Source organism: Momordica charantia, unplaced genomic scaffold, assembly GCF_013281855.1.
Source record: "Momordica charantia cultivar OHB3-1 unplaced genomic scaffold, Mcharantia_2.0 BLBB01000173.1, whole genome shotgun sequence".
Lineage (NCBI taxonomy): Eukaryota > Viridiplantae > Streptophyta > Magnoliopsida > Cucurbitales > Cucurbitaceae > Momordica > Momordica charantia.
Window position 1 is genome coordinate 46,567 of NW_028275329.1, and position 17,901 is coordinate 64,467.

The 17,901-nt window shown below is 30.8% G+C and overlaps 1 protein-coding gene across 1 annotated transcript; it reads right to left on the reverse strand.

Moving 5' to 3' along the window:
* Positions 1–1,039: 1,039 nt before the first annotated feature.
* Positions 1,040–6,858, reverse strand: LOC111025786 (squamosa promoter-binding-like protein 9). Its single transcript, XM_088118490.1, has 3 exons — positions 6,192–6,858; positions 2,037–2,176; positions 1,040–1,893 (listed from the first exon to the last, which is right to left on the reverse strand). Exons 1-3 carry the CDS (start codon positions 6,569–6,571, stop codon positions 1,262–1,264), a joined length of 1,152 nt encoding a protein of 383 aa, XP_087974616.1. The 5' UTR covers positions 6,572–6,858; the 3' UTR covers positions 1,040–1,261.
* Positions 6,859–17,901: the final 11,043 nt, after the last annotated feature.

Sequence of the window (17,901 nt, forward strand, 5' to 3'; positions counted from 1 at the left end):
ACTCTCTGATGGCAATGGCTCTTTCAAAGGCACCCTATTATTGGGTTGACCGTTCATTTCTTTCATGTGCATTCAATTTTTGCCCTTTTATGAATGCAGGCTTGTCATAGCCAACTCTTTCTGCACCTTGCAAGCTAACATGATCATGTTTGATTCTTAAGGTAGTAGCCAGCTATAACTATTCATAGTTTGTGAATTAAATTTATAATATTAAAGTTTGAACCTTTAGGTGAACTTAAAACAAAAAAACTCTTTATGTTTTTCGAGGCTAGACCTTGGAGTTTATGTTTTTCGAGACCAGAACTTGGAGTTTTTGAATATAAGAAAGCAAAGTTATGACTCTCAATTATCAAAAAAATAAATAAATAAACGAACTTATAATTTGACCAAGTTATTCAATCACAATTTCTAAAAAAATTTTTTTAAAACGAAACAAAAACTTAGTTTTGAAAACAAATTGCAAATCTTCAAAGTAATTGTTCTTTGGAGATGTAAATTAGTGTTCCTATTACATTTTAAGTTTTAATTCCGAAAATAGACTTAAATTCAACATGTCTATAATTGAAAGATTATAATATAACCAAAACATTCCCTTTAATTTTTAATAATAAAGTAACAGAAAACATAATCATGTTCTATTTCGGAAGGAAAAAAAACAGAAATAAAGGTGCACTTTTATACACATTTCGTTTTTTATTTTACATTTTCTTAATTTATGCAGTAATTTTTTCATCTCTATTGAAAACATATTTAAATTCTTAACTAACTAATTTTATTTTTTCAAAATTTAGCTTAAGTTTTGAAAATGTTAATAAAAACTATATGACAAATTGTTTTTAAATTTAATTTTTAAAGACAAAAAACTAAAAACGAAATTGTTATCAAACGGACCAAATCATTTTGGTGGCCTATTTCAATCAAACTCGACATGATTCCTCTACTCTAAGAAGATGGCCTATGAGTTCGCTTTCCATTCCTGCACATACTTGGTGACATTCATGCATCCAAAATCAAGCAGCTAGAAATGGCAAAACAAGAGTAAACACAAAAGCATCAGGTAGTTCCAGAGTCAAATTTCAAAAGGCAAAGTTCAGGTTTCAAGCCTTGCAGGTGTTTGTCTTAAAACAGAAAGGAACAATAGTTTACGAATAAACCCAACGGTCTGGGAATGGCGTAGGCGATGACTCTGATGTCTCGAGCCAATTATTCAAAGCCTAAAAGAGGACTGATTCCATCAGAAGAGTGGAGGAACTGCACCACTTCAAAGTGACCAGTGCAGATGCTGGGTGGAGTTGAAGGCGCTCGAATGCCCGAGTTCCATGTACGACCTCCTACCTTGATGATGAGGAAACTGGACATCACCAGAGAAACTGGTAAGCGCCTGTGAAACTTGATTCAGACCCAGATCAGATGTCAGGTGGTCCTGGGAGCTGCTGCTAGCAGCAGCTTCATTCCCCTTGAAACCCCACGGTGCGGTCGGGAAGTGGTTGGCAGCAGCATGAGTTGCTGTAGTTTGAGCCACGAGCGCACCTTCAACATTCAACAAGGCATTTACCTCAAGAGCCGATGATGTTCGGTTTCTGGAGCCCCATGTTTGGTTTGACAGAAGAGAGAGAGCACAGGTTGAGTCAGTGACTCCATTGATGCATTCTCCAGAAGGATTCCCAGGACCAGAAAAACTGGTCCCAACTGCAGAACCTGGCACGAAAAGTTCAGATGGATTGTTCTCAGAGCTGCTCTGCCATGGATGAGGGGTATATTTTCCCATGGCAGTGATTGTTTGGTTTCCGGGTACCCGTTCAGATGATTTCATAGCCGACCATACATCTCTTCCGGTTAGCTTCGGGTATGCACTGAAGTCCATTAGAAAACTTCCAACCCTGCTGCTGTTTTCTATCATTGCAAGCAGCAAACAAATGGTTAGTTTTCCGCAAAAGATAAGTTGATGATACAAAAATTAGATAGCTCTTTAGGTTAACTTGAAGTTAGATCATTTTTATCCTGAAGTTTAGTAAATGATGATGGCAATGTCTAACCAAAGATCGATGAAGAGAAGCGGCCATAACGAGTGGATAATAATGACCCGGGTGGAGGCTTCCTACGGCGCTCATTATGACCAGCCAGACGCCTGCGACAACTACGTTTTCCTTGATCAAACTCAGGAAGCTGATGAAATCTGGCAAAAACTACCAAAGCAGCAATCAGTTTCAGTGAACTATTGAAAGCATACTTCACATACAGGGAAGAAAAAACATCTGGATGTACTAAAACATATATTACAAGACAAGGAAAATAATAAAGACCATAGACAAATATTATCCTTACACATCAATCGATTGGGCCCCCAAGGAGCTGTTCTTGAAAAATGTTTCAAGAGCATAGAATCAAAAAATACAAAAAAGGAGTTACCAAAATGAATGTTTTGGTCGTTATACTTTTAAAGAAAAAAGTGATATTTTGGTCCCAATTTGGAAAATTTTAACACAAATTTTATATACAATAAAACTCTCAAATACAAATCTATAGCTATATTTCAAGAAATTTATTGACTGGAATGTCATTCTAAAATTATAATTGAAAAAAATGTGATAAAAAAGAAAATTAAGGACCAAAACGGTCACTTTTTAAAAGTATAGGGACCAAAATAAATGTCTCAAAAGTATAAGGACTAAAATGAGCAAAAGCTAAAAGTATAGGACCAAAATAATATTTAAACCAAAGAATTATTATAAGTCGTTTTAGCGATTCATAAGTTCAGAAGACTAAAGAGCCAGTGTACTCAAGGTGGCTGACAACCTCTCCTCTCCCGACTCCTCCTTAATCATCTTGTTCGAAGAAAAAGGCTAAAGAAATCAATTATCAAATAAAGTTATTTTTCATATTTTATGGACAGTGTCCTTTTTGTTACAACTTTTGGGTAGGCAAAATTACTCTATTACTGATATTTTGGATTTCGGCCGATTGGAGGTTGTTCTTTTTTTTTTTTTGAAATTCGTGTGTCCGGGCTAGCTTGCGCGCACCTCGACTAATCACGGGTCAACCGCCTGACCCTACTACATTTGGTTGACAAGGTAACTTGTAGGATATTAAATCTTAGGTAGGTGGCCACCATGGTTTGAACTGATTGGAGGTTGTTCTTGTAAAACCCTTTTGGTTGTGGGTTGTCTTTCTCTTCCCCTTTCTTTTGTATATTTTACCGATCTAATGAAATATCATAACATTGTAATGGATCTTAATTTGAATACACATAGAAATGATAATATTTCATTTCTTTTAAAAGAAGAAATAAGACTTCATTGAATGAAAGGAAGGTACACAGCCTTAAGCCAAAGCGATAGCAGAAAGCCTCTAACACAAATCAAAATTAACAAAAGAAAGAAGTAACAAAAGAAATGTTATCACAAACCCTACTCATGGGTCTTCCATTCTGGGGAATAACCTCACGTTTCTTTCTATTAAACCACTAACCAACCTAAAAGCTTAAACTGATGAATTACGATAAATTTAATCTTTTATAGATACCTTAACACTCCCCTTCGCTTATGGGCTTGCAATTTTGTACAAGGCCCTAATTTTAACAGAGAGTAAATGACATTACTGGAGATCGAACACAGGACTTCCTACTCTAATACCATGTTAAATCACCCGTCAACACAAAAGCTTAAGGTGATGGGTTGTAGTGAATTTAATGTTTTATGGATACCTTAACATTTTCCAATCAAACTTCTCATGTGGCCATAGAATTAGCTTTATAAGAGGTGATCTTAACATGATTCAGGAATACTAAGAACCAGCCAAATAAGTTAGTAGCTTCCTCCACAACTCCAAGATGACATGACAGCACAACACCAACTTTGTCAAGAGCCATAATGGGATTTCCCTGCTGAACTCTCTTGCACATAGAACCTCCATGCAATAGTTCGAAAAAAACAAAGGAAGAATTTTCTGTTCTTTGTATAATTGTGTCTCCAAAAAAAAAAACATAAATCCTTGTGGAAAATGAAGGTGCCTAAGCTATCTTCAAAACTCTGTAGTCATCATCTCAATAAGACCACCATCTCCAGCCTCTTAATCAGATTTAATTGATGCATTCAACCAATGCAAAATCAGCAAGTCTCTTCTAGTTTCAAAATTCCAACACAACATCACAACCTCATTCCAAATATCCAAAATGTACCAGTCCTTAGTGTTTGGAGAACACAAATGATTCTAAACAAAATTACAAGAGGACCCTGATCGATCCATAAATCTTCCAGAACCCTCAAATCTTTACTATCGCCCATCCCAAAATGACTATGATTGGCATCAATATGCCTAAGGGCTAAGACTTGAGATCTCCTTAGCCCAGCTTCTTGAGCTAACCACTCTACTTCCTGAGAATCAACCACCAAGACCAAATCCAAACTCACTTGAATTTATCCTATGGCAAAATTCAAAAATTCATCTTTTTCAAGAGGAAACCTCCGTAGCCATTTGGGTGGCACGGACATGGTCCTTTTCTTCAAAATCCCAAATACCTGAGCCACCACTATCAATGGGGGAGGCACTAAGTTCCAATCTACAAGAATGAGACCCTCCTTCCAACCTGGGACACCTCCCAGCCCGACAAGAAGTTCATGAAGATTTTCCCTCACTCTTTAGACACACCACAAGGCACCTAAATTCTTTCATTTTCTGCCACTTGGTCATAATCTTCTGGATAACAGAGCATTAAAAACTTCTGACAACTTAAAAATTCCCATTATGAGGGAGGCCAAGATATGAATTGGGCCACTCATGACTCAACAATACATAACCTTACCCAGTTTGGGAATGTTGCAATAAAAATGGGTGTCATCAAGAAATTTGTAAATTATTTAGATGGAGCAAATATCTAAAACCCTTCCACAAAACCAGAATCCAACCTATTTAAAGGTGTCCTACCAAGGCAACCGTCTACTTGAACTAATAGGAGACAGAGTGTTTTCCCTTGCCTGAGGCCTCTCTAAGACAAATGCTTATCTAAGGAGTTCATTCGAACTCCCACGTTCAATATATCTTTCCATATGAAACAGAATGCCTTGTCTCCATCAGAAAAGAAGTTTAATAGGATATCATTGCCATTAACAGAAGAACATTATCTAAACCGTTTTTTACTTTGATGTGTCTAGCTGGGCTCCCACTCCAAAGGGCTTTTGTAATTTACTTCTGTACTTATTTTGAACAATAAGAGGGATTTATGTTAACTTCCTTGGCCTTTGAGGGTTGTGTAGAATATTAAGTTTTCTAGCTTCCATTGTATTAATCTTCCTACCATACAACTCTTTCTAAAATAACAAGAAAAGGGATTAAAATATTTGTTCCTGATGCACCATAGGAAGCTGCAACAAAAACCCATATGGCATTTTGGATATGAAAATTGTACAAAGTAAAAAGAAGGGATAGAAAAAAAAAAGTAGTTGCACAAAAAAGAATAGTCAGAATGATTGGATGTAGGCCATCGTATTGACTAATATCCCTCTCCAGAAATAATATCGAGCAAAAGGTGGAGAATTGACAACATCCAATTAGAACAGAGTTAATAAAAAGACAATTAGAATCATTAATTAAAAAATAATAGTCTTGAGTGCTATTTGGCTCCATAATCTTTTCTGTAGGGTCTGCTTGGTTCAAATACAAGCAGCTGGACGTTGTAAAAAAAGAGGTTGGCCCCACCCAAAACCAAATAAATCCAACTAAAAGAAGATAAGACCTCATTGATAGATAAGAGAGATGAAACCAAAACCACAAACACATAAAGCCCTCTGAAGTGAGCAAGAAGCTGCTACATTCAACCTTGTGCTACAGCTCCGTACTCATATGTATCTACAAACTTAACCAAAATGACACAAGGAACATGATGAATCTAAGTTTAGACACAAGAAAGAAACACAAAACAGGACAGAGACAAAGAGAAATGACAAACAGTCAAGTGAATCCTTCTGTCATATTTTCTAAGAGAAACCTAACAACCATTCATAAGACCCAAAAGGAAGTACAAAATCTTCACTAATCAAACCCAATAACTCACAGATCACAGGAACAGAAAAGAGATTGTTTCAGCATGTGCTAAGCATATTCAACAACCCAAGATAAAAGAAAAAAAATCACAGACCAGTAAGAGCTCTGGGGAAAAAATTGCAACAAAAACCAAGAGTTAGAGAGCAGCTGACCTGCTACACTGCTGGCAAAACCTTTGCTCAAGACCAGCAACAATGACCTTGGGGGATTTGGAGTGCATAGTACAGACTTTGTGGCGTGAATAGTAAGCCTTAGCATCACTTAGATCTACTCTACACCCTTCAACCTGACACCTAGGGGGTTGAGCAGCCTGAACCACGCCGCCCCTTGCTTTCTTGGTGGGTGCAGTTGCAATTCCAGCCGAAGATGAGAAAGATCCCCCACCTGATTTCGGGAGCTCCCCAATACCCACATCTTCAAAGTAAATTTTCTGCCCAAATTTCAGGCCATTGACCGACTCAGCGGATGAGTTGTGTGGCGAGGAAGTGGAAGACCCACCAGACTCGGTCAAAGAGCTGCAATCCATTTCCATCAGAAACCCAAAAAACACAAAACCCCCCTTCTAAATCTCATCCGTTGAGCTTCTAGAGAGGAGGGGTCGCATTATGAGGCTGTTTTTTTGACTGTGCGGGAAAGAAAGAAAGAGAGAGAGAAAAGGGGCTAAAGGTGAAGTGGGAAAGAAAGAAGAGTGAGAGAAGAAAGAAAATGGTGGTGGTGGTGATGTAGGGACAGCAAAAAGTAGAGACCTGACAGAGGCCCATGCCAGCTGAGTGCTGAAGTTTTCTTTTTTCCCTTTTTTTTTTTTCTCTCTTGGGTATTGTATGCTACACACTCGCAGCCCTCCCTATCCCTGCCAAAAATAGTGGGAGGAGGAGAAAAAAGGCTAAACCTTTGAGAGATTTTGCACTCATGTGGGGTCTTTTTGGCGCTCTGACGGCCACAATTCTTCCCCAAAGCCCTTCTTCTCTCTCGTTATACTCAATCGCCATTTTGGAAAAAAACTTCTCTTGCAATCTCTCTTTGCCTGTTTCTTGATTTTCCTGCTACTTTCCAACTTCCATTTCTTTCATGGACTTGGAATTTGTTGGGCTCGTCTCAAATTGATCCTTTTTTAAGAGATAATTACATAAATAGCATCGAATAAATATATTTTTTTAAGTTCACCTCAAATAAGTAAACGTTGAGTAAAAGACGGGGAGAGATAGGAATTCATGATCTCTTGGTCTAAAACAGGTGTAGTTACAATTGAGTTAAATTCGGGTTAGTACTCATTATATTATTTAAATATTATATGATAATTTGATTTCGGATAACTTTAGACTTTTAGCATGACAGTAAATAAGGAACGAGAGAGAGGTAAAGGATCTATTGAAAATAAAATATTTTGGTTCTGACCCGTGAGAATCTATTTTTGTGCTGACTATCATTGAAAATTTGATAGCTCGTTATTTTTTAAAAAATTTATGTGTTTTTTTTTCTCTCTCTTAATTGTTAAACATTTAAGGGTGGTAAGCACAAAATAAGTCTTGAACAATAAATACCTAAATGTTTTCTAAAATAAAATTTTTTAAATAATAACTTAGATTTATGTTTGCTCTTTTGAAAAACATTTTTTTTAATTATGAGCTAAATCTCAAATAATGCGGAAGAACATTTTTGTGTTTTGAAATTGACTAAGAGTATTAAAAAATAATCTTGAAAAAAAGTAAAAATAAAAAATTGTTACTGAAAAAATAAATTACAAAATAACAAATAAAAATTAGATTATTGTCAAATATATTTTAGAAACTTGGTTATATTTTAATTTTTGTTTTTTGAAATTATATTTTTCGAAAATCACTTTTAAGATTAGTCTATTTTAATCTCTACCGTTTTAAATTCTATATTTTAATTTTTGAACTTTTATATTTATTTCATTTTAATTATAATCCTTCAAGATGTCTATTTTAGTCGAAAATAATAATAATAAAAAATTAAATGAATGTTGGCCTTATGTGCACATTTATTTAGAATATTATGCAACAAAATAATAAGATAAATCCAAATAGTTGTTTTTTAACCTCACAAATAAAGTAAATATTTTGAAAGTTTACAAGTCAAAATAATAATTATTTTTTTAATACAGAGAAAATTGGACCCATTAAAAATTTTAAGATTAAAGTTAAAAATTCATGGACCAAAATCACGTTTAAATCTACTTTAATTAACATTTGATGAGAAATGGAAACAAAAATTAATTTAAAATATTAGGTTAGAGAATAATTAATGAAAATAAAGAATTGTAAATTGCAAATAGTTTCAAAAATTCATGAAGCACCAATGGAAGGATTTCTTTGCACCCAAAATAAAATTTATAAAATTTAAAAAATCCAGCTATTTACTTAAAAGAAATAAACAAATAAAAAAATCCAACTTATATGCGCAGCCACGCCGACGCTGCGCTCTACACTACCAATCAGATTTTTTTTAGTTGGCAACTTTTTTACTTTTTAATATCTGGAAAAGAAATCATTTTTTACATCGAAACTAAGTTATATCAATTTTCATTATATACTTTCAATTTCATTAAATCAGATAAATAAGTATTCCGTCAACAAAAAAAAAAACTATAATAATAAGTATTTAATTTTTACTTTTGTTAAATTTTCACTAATTTTTTATTTTTACAATGTAAAAAACTTTCAATTAACTCGTTAATTTCAATAAAATTAATTTGTTTTTCTTTTTATTGAATAGCTCTGTCAAACGGTTTTTAGTTAGTTTAAGGTATATTGTTATACCTTCTCAAGTTAGAAATTAAAATTGAATTTGTTCCCAGATGTCTTTTAATATATTTTTTGAAAAGTAATTAAATACGTTAATTAAGGGACAAAATGAAAGAGCTGAATTTAAGTATGTTTGAAAAGTATATATTAACATTATAGCAATAGCTAAGTACAAGACCATGCTATAAAATATAAAAAGTGAACTATATGTAAAATATAATAAAATAACAGTTAAGAAACTTAGACAGAAGTCAAAACAAACATAGCTCAATGGTAATTGGTATATATCTCCAACTATGATGTTGTAAGTTCGATTCCCCACCCCCACATGTTGTATTAAAAAAAAAAAAACTTAGGTAGAAAAGTGTCGTTGGATAATATTTTTTGTTTCTGCTTTATCGTTTCGTAATAAATTATGTTTGACAGCTCTTTCTTATTTTTGTTTCTTTTTTCTTGAAAAACAACATAAACATTTTTTTTAATAAATTTTTGTTTTTCATTGGTTATATTTTAAATTAAAATAAGTATTTTTATATTAAAATTAATTTAGTAGTTCATTATTGTTATATTTGTTTTTAAATATTTATTAGGCAAGAAAGATTAAATAATGCTTTTGTTTATGTTTTATAAAAATTGAGAATAAGAAATAAGAAATTTGATATTGTTATTTCTAAATTTCTATCCAATTTTGGAAATATTTATTAAAAATGAGAACCAATAATAGTTACTGAACACTAAGGATGAATTTGGCCAAATTATCAAGTGTCACGTCAATATTTTAAATAAATTAAAATTATATATTGGACCAATTATAAATTTAGAAGTATTCTCAAATTAATTTTCAAATTAGTAAATCAAATTATGACAAGTATTTTTTTTCACGTGTCGTGACATTGGTTAAATTAAGAGAATTGGCTCAAACTCCTGTAAGCCCAACAGATGTCTATATAAAATCCACTAAAGACTCTATAAATAGATGATGTCACCTCTCGATAATTCATCTACTGCAAGCCAAAGACTTTATCAAATTGTATAACTAAAGAACTTCGTCAAGCAACAACCTAATACTCCAATCAATATGCGTAGTCAAATACTTCATCAAGGTGTGCAACTAAAGGCTTCATCAAACTTTATAGTTGAATATCTTAAAGGTCTTTCAACAAGCTAGAAGTCGAATACGTAAACCTGTTTGTTTCGAGAACAAGCTTATGGCTTTCAAATCAAAGTTTGCATCCAAGAGAAATCATCATAAAATTATATATTAGAGATTTGAGATTGTAAACATACGTACATAAATATAAATCAAGTTCATTCAATTCGAGTTTCTCTTCCAAAATTTTTTCATAAACATTTAAAAATTGAATACGAAAAATGCTCAAATCAGCTCTAATAAGTGTTATACAACATTATTAAAAATATATTTGTCTAGAGATTCATTTGACCTTTTTTGGGATGATTCATTTGACTTCTTAAAATACAACAATTAAGGTACAGTTAATCTATGAAAATTTTGTTTTGTTTTTTTTGGTATGAATTGTTTTATTGAACTATATTAAAAAATGATTTTATTCGCAACAAATATTTTTTTTCCTCAGAACATATTTGATTCTACTCGCACCAAATGGTTTTTTTTTTCCACAGCATATTTTGGAATGCATGATCTCTGTTAATTATTTAAAATAACTTCTGAGATAGTCATTTTACAAGTATTTTTTCAAAGAAAATGTTTTTAATTCGACCTGACCTGTCAAAAAATGTTTTTTTCATTTAAAACCAAACGCTAGATTAAAAAAAATCATTTTTAATATTTAAAATAATTTAGGAAACTATACAAAAACACACAATCAATTATTATTATTCTTTTTTTACGGAACACTATAAATTATTAATTGTCTATTTAGTTTGTAATCTAGATTGGGACTAAATCAATACTAATTTTATAGTTCAAGAATTGAATCATTATTTTGACAATTTAGGGACATTATTTTAATTAAAATATAGAAACCAAATGTTTTTGTAATCAGAAAAATAATTATTACATATTACTAAAGAAATCAATAATACTGATATACTTAATTATTAGTGTTGATATACCAATAATATACTTGATATTTTTATATATGAATATTGATACATCAACGATATACATGATTTGGTATGATATTGATATATCGTAGACGTAGATGAAAACCTAGAAGGATAAAATCGAGATAATTGGAAGATGGAAAATGTGATTCTAAATATTTTGCCGTATTTTGACAATTTTGAAAAATTAAAAAACTTGTATTTCATTACAAATTCCAATAATGTTTTGTCCTTTTTCTTCCATGACAAGATGTTTTGTCATACATGAATGAAAATTTAGTACATAAACGTTCCAAATTGAATACCTTTTTTCTTTATTTTTGTTGCCTTTTTCACACATTATTGGAATAGAAGTAATCATGTAAGAATATATATATTTCAAAATAAATCTTTGTCAATTATTTTCCCATTCTTTGTAAAAAAAGTTGAGAGATTATAAGCCAATAATAGTTCAAATTTGTGGTCACACTCACATTAAAATGTAGACCTACAAAATGGAGTACTCTTTTCTTTTGGCTTTTTTTTTTTTATCTATGCTTTCTATGATTTCATTTATTTTTTCGCTAAATTTATCAACATAAACATAGTTAAACTAATTAAAATATATATCGATTTCAAATTCTCACTTAAACTAAAAAAAATCAATTTAAACTGAATCCAATTAGTTAAAACACATATCTCCGACCAAAATGTCGAAAGTTCGAATCCTACCCCCCACATGTTATTGTATTAGAAAAAACTCTATATACTTTTTGTGTTTACTTACCATGTAAATTACGCACCATTAAAGTAAATAAAATATGATAATTTCACTACTTATAAGCTAATAAAATTTATTTAATAATCATTACCACGTCAATGTCCTATTAACAATTTTTACCTTGGGGTTGAATAGATAAACATAATCAAAAATTAAAAATATAATTAAAATTAATATTTTTAGTTTAAAAAATAAATAGCCGTAATATTCAAGGTTGAATGACTAAAATTTGAACTTAAACTATATATTAAAATCAACACTATTAGATTTAGTTTTTTAAATTAAAGTAAATTTAGTACGTCCAACTTCCAAGCACCTGATTATATTTGTTGTTTTTATAAACATAATTTTTCTTCTTTCCAAATATTAATTAAATAATTCACCAAACTCAAGAAAAGTCAAAATATGATGTTTTGTCACACATGGTTGACTGTTTATTTTTAATTCAATTTAATTCAATGTTTGATATTCTTAACACCACATGAATATTATGAAGGTACATAAACTTTCTAATTTCTATATTGAACTGCATTTTCTATTATTATTATTATTATTATTATTATTATTATTATTATTATTTATTACCTTTTTCATAGATTATAGGAAGAGAATTAATAATGTGAAAAAAAAATATGTATTTATATTGTCAAACAAAATCTTTGCTCAACTATTTTCTACCTTTTTTATTAAAAGAAACAATTGGATATTATTTGCCTATATAGATCAAATATAATATACATTTAAATTCTAGTACTTGAAAATTTAAATGCATTTGGATTTCTTAAAAACACACTTGAATTATTAATCAAAAAAAAATTAAAAATAAAGAACAAATTTTCAAATACAATTTTTTTTAATTTTTAATAAGTAGATAACAAAAAGAAAAGAAACACAATTGTTATTCCAAGACTTAATTTTTAAAAATAGAAACCAAAAAACAAAATTGTTGGTGCCTAAATTTTTATGTTTATTCCATTTTTTCAAAACTTCAAAAAAAAATTTTAATCCAGAAACTTTGTTTTAAAAAATTATTTTAGTATTTATCATTTTTTTAATGAATTGTTTAATAAAACATTTATGCGGATACATCTTTATTCCATTTGCCTGATCATAATTAGTTTGGTATTAGATTTCCAAGAACAAATTGATTTTTGCTTAATGGTAAATAAATAAAAAAATGCCATTGTTTAAGGATTGAATAAAAAAATCGAATATTTGAAAATTTAATAATTATAATGTAAAATAATTATAAAAGTTCTAAAGACCGCATTATGATTTAAACTAATTCAAAATGACCAAAGAAAAAAATAATTTTGTCACAATATGTGTAGTTGCTCGAACAAAAAAATATTCCTCATTTTTTACGAATTTGCATGTAGAAAATAATTTTTAGTGAAAATTTAAAATTTGCCATAGATTTAATTTAGTGAGTGAATTTTAACTTTAAATGTAAAATACATTTGAATTTCATTAAAACAACTCCAAACTTAAACCAATAGTAACATTGAAACCTCTTCAAGACTGAATTTTAAAACTCCCCACAAACCGGCCAATAAATCATACAAAGTTGAATTAAAAAAAAAGAGAATACTAAAAATCTAGCCACAAAAATGTTCAAATCCAACTATGAAAATACTCAAACTTTAATAAATAAATAAATATATATATATTGAAAAATTTGTTCAACTAAATAAGAGCCACAATGTTGATTCAAGCATAACCAAAGGTTTAAAAGGTATGATGTCGGTCAAAGTGAGCATCGTTTAGCGATAATTGACATGTATCTCCAACCAAGAGACTGTGAATTCGATATCCCACCCCTAAAAAAAAAGTATGATGTGGATAGATCAATTATTAATGATGAAAAAAATCACCACTCAACCCGACCTCCCGCTCTGATACCAAGGATGAACAAACGACCATTCAACTCATCAGCTTATATATATATATATATATATATAAAATGTCGATAAAAATATTAATAAAATGTCGGAGATACATGTTAATTCTTTTATGGATATCTAACATTAATTTTGTGAAATGTCAATAAAAATATTAATAAAATGTTGATGTTGATGGATATTTATAGAAAATTATAAAAATAACAAATATGTAAATTAACAAATAAATATTTTACCATGTCGATATCAGTGATATTTTGTTGATGTTTTTTTATCAAATTTGTTCCAATACTATGGAAATGTCGATTAGCCCCTTATGTCAATGTTGAACCCATAAACATATGAAATTGTCGACACGTCGACAAAAATTTAATATCCTAAACATAATTCAACCGAGTTAATGCAATGCACTATAAGATTCTCCTAAACGTTAGAGGTTCGAACCGAATCCTTTCTAATGGGACATGGATTGAAATGAAGAAAAAAGAAAAGTAAAATGAAAAAGAGAAGGGAGAAAAGAAAGAAAGAAATAGAAAGTGGGATGGAAGATGAGTTGGGAAATGTAGCAATAATTGGGGGCAAGAGGGAAATATGATGGGGCCTTATCTGCAAAAACCACAACCATTTGCACATGCCATCACCCAAAACAAGACCTGAACTTGGATTGGATATCTCCCACTGACAAACACCCAAGCAATTGTCTTGTCTCATAAGATTTCACAATCTTCAACACTTGTCCCCACCCAACCATTTTTACATTATTCTCCCTCTTTCCAATTTGGTCCTTTTATCTTTTATATTTTTCAATTATACCCTTCATGGCCCTAAATATTCAAATTTGTTAGGATAAACTTACGGGACATGATACTTAGAGAGGCTGGATCGATCCAGTAGGTTGGAATGAGGAATTTGAAACTTTGCTCTCTTAAGTGGAAATTTGATGCTTTGGTCCTTGAGTTTTCGAACTAGGTTTAAATGGTCCCTCAACTAACGCCTCTATTAGATATCTTACAAAAAAAGCTGATTGGATCGGCATGACATATTTGAGTTGGAAAATATCATTCATCATGTGGATATTTACTCGCATGCACTAGATGTTAAGTCATTGGGTAGCGCAATATTGAATAAAATAAGTATGCGATGAAACCTCAATACATTCACGTGGAATATAACACGGCACTGATCACTATATATTATTGGTCATTGTGCAGCATGATCAAATAATTTAGTAATGCAATCATAAAATCTTAGAACGTAAGGTTGTGTTGGTCCTCCATGCGAGCATTTACAGATGCCATTTATAAACTTTAGACCGTATATAGTCTAACACGATCTTATCTTCCATGACAGGTTAGAGTTTGTGATTGTGCCGCTAAGTTATCTGATTTTGCTACACGATAGCAAAAAATGTTCATTGATCGCGTGAGTTATCAGTGTGATATTACATTCCACATGGATGCATCAAAGTTTCATGATGTTCATATTTTATTCAATTGCGCCACATTGATAGGCATAGCGCCACGGAGAGAGGTGAATAGACGCAACGAATGATATTTTCCAACTCGGATATGTTCATTGAGAGACCATTTAAACATTTTCTAAAAATTCATAGACCAAAATGTGCATGGCTTTTAAAACATAGGGACCAAAGTGACTTATAAAGTGTAAACTCAAGGACCAAAAAGGGTTTTTTTTCCCAAAATTTTTGTAATTAACATCTAAAACGAAAATTATTATATATGTTTCACTTTTAGCAGAGGGATAAAAAATTGGATCTTCGATCTCTAGAAACATAGCAAGATACCTTAACAAGTGAGCCAATGTTAGGTTGGCACGAAAGTTTTTTGTGTTATACCGTAATATTTCAATCTTAGTTTTATAACTTGAATTAACAATGCGAAGCAAAAATCTCATTTTCATTGTTTTTTAATTACATAACTTCTAGTAAAATAATAACACTTCGATCATTAAAAAAAAATCATATTCATTTGCTTACATGACATTGGTACTCAAGCATATGATATTTATAGAATTGTATTTATAATTTTTAATAATTGAGAAATATTTTATGGTCCAAAACCATTCTTGAAGTGATTCAAAGACAGATATGATTTAATATCAATAATTTCACTCAAATAGGGAAAAGGGTCAAAGAAGTGTTCCCCACCAACACAGACCTCTTTGTAAGAACCATTGAATACTAAAAAATAGGTTTGCTGTCCTTTTGAATTTGATTCATTTTAGTCATTGTATTTTCAAACAATGACTATTTTAATCTGTATTTGCAAAATTAAACATAAACTTTATACATAATGGAAATCTTTTAATTCAAATTTATAGTTGCATTTCAAGAAATTAGTGAGTAAAGTGATAATAAAATTTTTATGGAAAGAAATGAGATAAAGAATCAAATCGAAGGACCAAGATGATCACTTTTAAAAAATACAGACATCAAAATGGATACTTCAGAAATATAGATACCAAAATAATATATGAACTTAAAAGAATAATTAGGAATATAATATAATTGAGATTAAATATTATAAAAATAGTAGCTAAAACAATAATTATATATACATGGTGGATCACAAACATATGAATATTCAAAAAGTCTACTTCATCTAAAAAATTATGTTAACCCAATTTAAATAGGGAGCCTACTCCCAACCCTACACCATTTAATATAGTCACAAAATTTATTAAACATTTAAATCTAGAATTGATCACAAAGATATTCAAATAAAATGTTGGTTGATTAAAAACATTAAACTAAAAGGAGATGAAAAATTATTTGGGAGTTTATGAGAAAACTGGATACTTGTATTCGTGTTGAGCCTTCTTTAGAAGGCTACTTATTTAGTATATTTTGAGAAATTTTTAATCGGTGGTAATTCATATTGTTATATTTATAAATATAGTAAAATAAAAATATTTCATATGATTCCTTTTTTACCCTCGTACATTATTCATTTATGTTATTGGTGAGAGATGAATTGTCATATTGGTAAATATAGTAGCAGAAATTTTTTTAATGTGATTCTCTTTTACCCTCGTACATTATTTATTTACATTTATCGGTGAGAGACTATGTCATTGATACACATCCATCACGGATATAATTTATCATTAGATCGGAGGTTCAAAGCCCCGATTACCCCCAATTTGTTGTACGAGAAAAAAATGTTTTGAGATTAAAGATAAAATAGCTTGAGGCCTATGCATTCCTATATGTCATCCATTAATTTGATGTCAATTCAACCTCAATGTTGGCTAAAATTTAACCCAGACAGAAATTTGTCACTACCAAACAAAGAAATAGCAAGTATTTCCTTAAACAAGAAAATTGTTAATGGCACAACAATTATTCTATACAACTCTACAAATATGATCTACGAGACCCATTTTCTAAATTCCAACTTTGAAGTTCAATTTAAAATAGGAATACAATTCAAAAATCATGATCGATCGAAGAGAAATATCAAGAATATTGTCACCTGTTCATTAGTAGAGTAGCTAACACCAATATTTTCATGCTCAGAATGAATAACTCTAATCCTAAAAATAGGCTAAGTTATGCATTATCATTATTCCTAGGTAGCATTAATATTGCACAGACAAGGTATAAAAATATAGAGTTCTACTTAAATCCACAAGCTCACCTGGGCACCTTCAATGTCCAAATTACCATTTCAATCAATAAGATTTGCCTATTCTCAGCAACCAATGTGTAGAGGTGCATAGTCAAGCTCTAGGTTCCTACAAAAAAACCGAGCAGGTACCACGAACAACTGAATGAGAATGAAAATAATGCAGGTAATACCGTTATTACGTGAAGGGGGTAAAGAAATAAGAAGAAACAAAAGTAGATTGCAAAAGTTACCCCATACTTGAAGTCTTGTGATTAGTCTTACATTATCCTTTTGAAATCATAAATATTTTACCCTTTTTAATTCTATGGCCAAATATAGGTTTTAGTCCGGAGTGTTTTCAATATAGTCCCCAGTGTAAGTTCGAGGCTAATTTCTCATCTAAATTTGTCCCGAGTGTAAGTTCATCATCAACCAATTTTAACATTCACAACAGTGAGGGTATAATTGAAAAATGTTAAAACAGAATGAACTAAATTTAAACTTTTTCAACAATAGAGACTAGAATGAAAAACACTATAACGTTAGGGATTAAAACATATATAGCTTAATTTACACATTTTTCTCTCTAAACTAAACTTTCTTATTTCAACCAACGAAAAATGCAGATGCGGCACATCAAAATTGCAGAAGTTACCCCAACATCCTATCCAAGTGTAAGTATTACTTCAATTAGATGAAAAAGTTAAGCCTAGAATAGAAGG